Genomic DNA, 7,097 nt, shown 5'->3' on the forward strand with positions numbered 1-7,097 from the left:
TGTTGTCTTTTTGTGAAGGCCTTCGCAAAGAGGAGAGATTCCACAACAGCTCCTAATGGCGTGCTGTCCAGGAAGTTCTGCCCCTCCACTTGGGCTTTCTCTTTATTTAAAGGAAGAAGAAATAATAAGAAAAAAGGGGTTGATCTGAGCAGGCCAAGGCCATGTTCTGATCATAGCAAACACATCACATAACACATCACTGTTTGGGAGAGCCAGATGGTGTGGCGCCCGCCAGCCCGCCGTCTGACCTTGGTCTCTCACGTAGGCAGTGTTCCACGTGAGCACAAAGGCTGATAATGTAAAAACCCTAACACTAACGTCCAACAGTTTCAGCTCAGGTTTAATTATTTTAAACTTGGCGGTGAGTCGGACTTGGTTTAACCTGATATTTAAACTTCAGTGAGTCTCACCTGGAAGCCAGAACAGTTCTGGTTCTGGTTCTGATACCAGTTATCAGTTAGGAAAGAAGCTGTTTTTAAACCAGTTTATTCAGAGTCACGTCGAGAAAAGCCGGAGGTTCTGCGGCTCTGTTAGCACAACATCAGGGCGGGAAGACATCAGCAATGACCTCAGAGAAGCAGCTGCTGCTGCTTGTCAATCTGGGAGGGGTCAAAGGTCATCCGGAGCCCATCGTTCAACAGAGAGGAAGATTATTCACAAGAGGAGACATTTCAGACAGATTCACCCTGAAGGTCAGACCGTGCAGTGCTCAGAGAAATGAGCTCCATCTCAGCCTCTACAGGCCTCAGTTAGCAGGTCAAAGGTCATGGCTTGTTTGGACGCCTCTCTAAAAGCAACATGGCAGCTCGACTTCCTGCTTATTTTGAAACAGTTTATTCCAAGAATAAGTTTTTATTTATCGCTCAGATCAGCTGTTTTACTTTTTTTACTTTCCTCTCGTGGTTTTAATTCCCTGAGACATCTGAGCACGTTGGACGGTGGACGGTGGAATGTCCTCAGAGACAGATTTGGACGTGTTTGTTGTCCGGTTCGTCCCCCCTGACTTGTGACACACCTGTTTTATCGACCCGTGATGACGGAGCAGTTTGACAGAAATGATCCTCTGTTTTTTCTGACCTGATGAAGCTGAAGTAAAATAACTCCTCCTCCTCTTCCTCATCCTCATCTTCGTCTTCGTCTCATTTGAGATTAAACCTGATTTCAGTGACAGAGCAGCGAGCGGCAGCTGATCAGAGCTTTGTTTCTGCAGGAGCGCCTCCTTCCTGTTCTGCGGCCTCTACGCCGCCTTCGTCTTCGGCGGGCAGCACTTCATGAGGGAGAGGCCCAAACTGGACCTGCGCCGGCCGTTAGCGCTGTGGTCGCTCAGCCTCGCCGTCTTCAGGTGAGTCGGCGGCGTCCGTCGGGTGACCTCAGGTGACTTGGAGATTCTGACGTTTAATCCTGAAGAAATTAGATCTTTCTGCCTGTAATCTGTACAGATTACACTCTGACATCATGGAGTTCCTGGATGCTGACTCAGCGTTTTCACAATAAATGCTGAGTCAGCATTCAGGCTCTTCTCCTGTTTGTTTTATTACAAACAAACTGCTTCAGCTTTCTTCCTTTTTAACCGTTTCTGAATCAAAACGTTCGGCTCGTTTGGGGAATAAATGAGCTGAAACTTTTACCAACTTTAACTTTTATACTTTTTAATTTATTTAACCTTATTTACAAAGTCTTCCTCCGTCGAAACTCACAGATTTCTCTTCAGTTCCTTCAAAAACTTTAAATCTGTTCAGGAAAACGGCTGATTTTAACTGGAATTCTGCTCCCTTTAGCTGATGTTGCTGATTTTAACCGTTTTAGTTTTTAAATATAGTTTTGGTAATTTTTCCTTTTGGCTGTGCTTTTATTGATTTTAGCTTTTAGCTGCAGTTTTGTTAATTTAAGTAGAGTTTTAGCTCTTTAAATTACGTTTCTGTGTTGCTGCTTCCGCTTGAACAGATCATTTTGTGAGAAAACAAATTTTATTTGTTAATTTATTGTCGGTTTGAAGTTCAGTCAGACGTGTGGTTGGGTAACTTTATTGACCCAGGAATGATTTACAGAGCTCACAGTTCAGCTCAGACTTTATGTGACGGAGATTAAAACGTAAAGAATGATGAAACTTCATCACATCAAGACTCCGAACTTCAGCCACTCCTCTTCCTCTTCCTGTTTTACCTCGACATGAAGGTTCCTACGAGTCAGAAACGTAAAGATTTACTCCAAGCTGAGCCCGCTCTGTTATGACATCTGTTTCTGCTGATGTAGGAATTATATCGCCTGTAATCTGCTTTAATTCATCTCTTCCTGAAGACGAAGCGTTTCGGTTCTTCAGGGCCTCGGAGGAGCCTCAGCTGGAGTCAGGATGTCTGCAGACGTTAAAGAACGGCTGGAATTTAATTTTAAAACCAGTCGGTCCTGCCGGCCCGGCCCGGCTCCTCAGATCAGATTCCTTCATCAGTGAGATAAAAAGAAACAAAAATAACCTTTTTAATTAGTGTGTTAATAACTGAGGAGGTTCTGTTTTTCCTGTCTGTCTGAAACCAGCTGAACAGCAGCTAAAATAACCTGAAGCATAAAAGTAGCTAAACTGGCTGCCGTTTGCGCTCCCATGCTGCACCACACCTCCTGCAGGGGGCGCTGTTCTCAAGGTTTTTTATTTTTTCCGACATTTTCTTTGTGAAATATTGTTTCAGTTTTCTTTTTATTTGTTTGTAAGAATGAAAATAAATAAAGCTGAGGGGGAAAAAATAAATCCTGACAGCAGCGCCCCCTGCAGGAGGCTTCTCTCTGAGGACGTCCTAAAACGTGCACGTTCAGAGATCCAGAACCATGTAGAAAGGTCGCTCCCAGTCCTCCGTTGCCCTCAGCTGTGGGGACTGACGCTGACCTGTGGACGTGTTTCCTCCTCAGTGTCGTCGGCGCCGTCAGGACCGGGCTCTACATGCTGCACCTCCTCAACACCAGCGGCTTCAGGGAGACCGTCTGTGACATCGACTTCTACTCCGCTCCCGTCACCAAGTTCTGGGCGTACGCGTTCACCATCAGCAAGGCGCCCGAGCTGGGTGAGTTTTAAATCCACGACAGCTCTGAAGCTTTAGCTCATTATGTTACATAAAAACGGGCATTTGTCAGCTTTTCATTTCCTTCATCTGATCCAAGAAAAACTAAGAAGGTAAATTTCTGTAGATGTGAACAGAAATGTTAAACAGAGATGCCAAAATGACAAAAACACAAACCTGAAGCTGTCAGCTGCAGGTGAGATACTGACTGCTCCTAAAAGCCTCATACAGAACAGTTGAACTGTCCCTTTAGCTCAGCGGCGTCCAGTCCTGGTCCTGGTCCTGGTCCTGGAGGACCTCCATCCTGCAGGTTTTAGATGTTTCTCTGCTCCTCAGCAGCTCCTCAGTTTCTGCAGCAGCCTGTTCATCACTCAGTCATTAAATCAGGTGAGTCAGAGCAGAGAAACTCCTGAACCCTGCAGGATGGTGGCCCTCCAGGTCCAGGTCCAGGACCAGGACTCCCCGGCTCCAGCCTTGTTAGGAGCACCTGAAATGTTCTGCTGCAGACCCGACTCAGTGTCGGGTCGTCACATGAGCTCAGCTGCTGAAAAGCGGCGGGGTGTGACCTACCAAACCAGACGGAACGTTCCTGAGGTTCTCTCTGAGCCGGAACGTGACGCTCCGTCGGCGCAGGAATCTAATCTCCTGCATCTCCCTGCGGGCCGGACGGCGCCGATCGGTGCTGCTGATGAGAACGTTCCCTCGGCTGCAGACAGGAAGGAGATCCTCAGCTTCCTGCTCGGGGCCACGGCGACGAGCTGAAGGTTACTGAGGAGGCTGAGGCTGACGCTAAGAGAAGCAGAACGTTAGCTAGAAGCTAAAAGAAGCAAAACAACATTAGCTTAAAGAAGCACAGCACTAGCTAAAGGCTAAAGAAAACAGGACACTAGCTAAAAGAAGCAGAACATTAGGCAGTAGTTAAAAGGAGCACAACACAATCTAAAGAAGAACATTAGCTAAAAGCTAAAAGAAGCAAGAAACTAGCTGAAGGATGCAAAACAGCAGAAAGCTTAAAGAAGCACAACACTAGTGAAAGGCTAAAGGGAGCAGGACACTAGCTAGAAGCTAAAAGAAGCACAACACACTAGCTGAAAGATGCAAAACACTAGAAGCTAGAAGAAGCAGAACACTAGCTAAAGGCTAAAAGAAGAAAGACACTTGCTAGAAGCTGAAAGATGCAAAACAGCTAAAAGCTTAAAAAAGCAGAACACTAGTTAGAGGCTAAAGGAAGCAGGACACTAGCTTAAAGAAGCAGAACCTAGCTGAAGGCTAAAATGGACAAAATGATCAAAGCTAAATGTAGCAAAAGGCTAGCTGAAAGCTAACAGCAGCATGTGTGTCAGGACCTCGTTTAGTTTCATAAAACACAAAGTTCAGAAAATCTGTGGAACTTTATCATGTTTAGCTTTAAATCTTACAGCGGAATAAAAGCCATAAAACTTAAATCCTGTTTAACAAACGTTTATTTTCTGTGCCGTTCGTTAAAGTGTGACGGTTTCCCTCCCTGCTCCCCCAGGAGACACGGTGTTCATCGTGCTGAGGAAGCAGCGCCTCATCTTCCTGCACTGGTACCACCACATCACCGTGCTGCTCTACACCTGGTTCTCCTACAAGGACCAGGTGGCCGGCGGCGGCTGGTTCATGACCATGAACTACGCCGTCCACTCCCTCATGTACGCATACTACGCCGCGCGGGCGGCCGGCGTGCGGGTCCCGCGGCCGTTCGCCATGGTCATCACGGCGGCGCAGATCCTGCAGATGGTGATGGGTCTGACGGTGCTGGGCTTCGTGTACCGCTGGATGCACGCCGTGCGCTGCCCGTCCAACGTGGACAACGTGGCGTGGGGCGCGCTCATGTACCTGAGCTACCTGGTTCTGTTCGCCTCGTTCTTCTACAACTCCTACCTGAAAGGCCCGACCGGAGACAAACCCAAGGCCGAGTGAGCCGCCGCCGCCGCGTCCCGTTCTCCTCCTGTTTCTACCAGCGTCTGCCTCGTGAACACTTTATTTACTCCTGACTAAAGACGGGCGGAGCACTGGAAAGAAGCACAAAGGCCGTAGGTTCAACTCCTGGCCTTCCTGTGTAGAGTTTACATGATCGCCCCTCTCCAGGTACTCCAGTCTCCTCCCACAGACTAAAAACATTAATCGGTAACTCTAAATTGTCCCTCGGTGTGAGTGAGAATGGTTGTTTGTCTCTACGTGTCCCTGCGATGGACGGGAGACCTGTCCAAAGTGTCCCCTGTCTCTCACAGTCTGGACAGACGGCAGGTCCCCGCGACCCGGAGACGAGAAGACGGGTAAAATAAATAAATGAATGTTTGTAAAGTCTTAAATGTTATTAAGAAAGCTCTGAGACCAAACCACCTGAATGCACTTAAACCTTTTTACGGTGATGCAAAGTTGTTGTTTTTCTTAAATTTTTTAAATCAAACGGGTTTTTTTTACGACCCAGCAGGAAGATTTAAAGCTGGGGAAGTAAAAACACAAATACCAGAAATGTTCAGTTTTATTCGTCCATTGCCTTCAGTTAAACAGTTCATCTGATTGTTTTAGCTTTCAGTAGCTTTGGTTTACTAAGAAAATTTGATTTTCTTTTCTTTTAAATCCTGTTCCTGTGACATAAACCACTAAAACATCAGAACTCAGACGTTCTCTGACTGATGAGCTGCTTCTGAAACCAGAAACTATGGAAAAAATAAACTGACAGTTTAGCTTTGTGTTTTAATCTGATTGTGTTTTTGTGTCACTACTTCGTTGCACTGTAAAAAAAAAAAAAATACCTCGACCAGTTTGGTGCCAACATGCTGACTTTCACTCACTTTAAGACAAATAAAGAACCTCGGCTCTTAAAACACAGAATCTGAAGTCTTTCTGTCGGTTCCTGCCGACGTCCTGCAGCAGAACGTTGCTCTTATTTGCTCTTTTTGTCCCGTTTCCAAGCGTCACACATGAGCTTGTGTATAAATACACAACTCTCCGTCCTGTGTGTGTATTACTGAAGCTTAGAGAGTATTTATCTACCTTTAGAGTATAATCTTACAGTACTTTTTATCAAGTACTTTCACCAGTACACCAGCCAAACTCATTTAAGTGGAATAATATAATATTAAACACTCTGGCGCCCTCTGGTGGCAGCAGCGAGTTTCAGGAGCTTCAGGTGTTCAGAGTCACGTGACGATGCCTTCAGGTACTGGAAACATGTTTAATGTAAAGTATTTATAAAATATGTATTTTTGGTGACATCAAAGGGCTTTGTGCTTAAATTAAAAGTAGTAATATTGATCAACCTGGAAAGATAAACAACAAAAATAACAATAAATCAGATCCTGTGATAATTTAAACACATTTATCACTTCACTGGTTTGTTTTCCATTTTATGTTTTAGAAAAAGGTTGAATTATTCGGTTATTTTTTAAAAACTTTTTAAAATCTTGCTTTAAAAAGATAAATTGAGAAAGAAACTGATTTATAACTTCTTTTAATCTCCAGAGTGCTTTTAAATGCCAACAAAGAAGACTTAAATTGTTTTTTTTGTTTGTTTGTTTTTGCCAAAACTTATTATTTTTTCACTTTAGAAAAGCTTGTATTGCTTGTAACAGTGCTACAGAAGAAAGAAAGAAAAAAACCAAGATAATTTATATTTACATTTGTTTTTGTTTACGAACAAGCTAGCATTAGCTTAGCAGCTAACCGCTCCAGTCCTTCACAGAGCGGGTTATTAAAACTCCCATGAGTCTTTGCGATAAAACAAAAAGACTTTTGGGATTGTTTATGACTCGGTTAATGATTTTCAGACTGCCGTTTAAGCAGATAATTACTTTCAAGGTTAGTTATAGCCAGGGGTGGAAATTAAAAATGTTGTCCACCACTCATAGTGTCTGGTGGACAAAATATTTTACCAGCCACTATTTTTTGTTGTGACAAAAAGTAATTTCATATGATGATGATGATGGAGGTGGGTGGAAGCAGTTGTGCTGCCCTACAAGCTGAACAACACCTCTTTCTGGACACTGCATGGAAATAACTAGACTTTTCTTATTTTATTTT

The 7,097-nt window shown here is 44.4% G+C and overlaps 1 protein-coding gene across 1 annotated transcript in view; it reads left to right on the forward strand.

The window, feature by feature from the left end:
• Positions 1-5,880, forward strand: part of LOC108251040 (elongation of very long chain fatty acids protein 6) — a 7,735-nt gene extending 1,855 nt beyond the window's left edge. The window contains exons 2-4 of the mRNA XM_037980605.1: positions 1,211-1,342; positions 2,899-3,050; positions 4,564-5,880. Coding sequence (XP_037836533.1) covers positions 1,211-1,342; positions 2,899-3,050; positions 4,564-4,991 — 712 coding nt within the window. The 3' untranslated portion in view covers positions 4,992-5,880. The remainder of the gene's footprint in view (positions 1-1,210; positions 1,343-2,898; positions 3,051-4,563) is intronic.
• The last annotated feature ends 1,217 nt before the right edge of the window (positions 5,881-7,097 follow it).

The sequence above is a fragment of the Kryptolebias marmoratus genome, linkage group LG17, assembly GCF_001649575.2.
Source record: "Kryptolebias marmoratus isolate JLee-2015 linkage group LG17, ASM164957v2, whole genome shotgun sequence".
Lineage (NCBI taxonomy): Eukaryota > Metazoa > Chordata > Actinopteri > Cyprinodontiformes > Rivulidae > Kryptolebias > Kryptolebias marmoratus.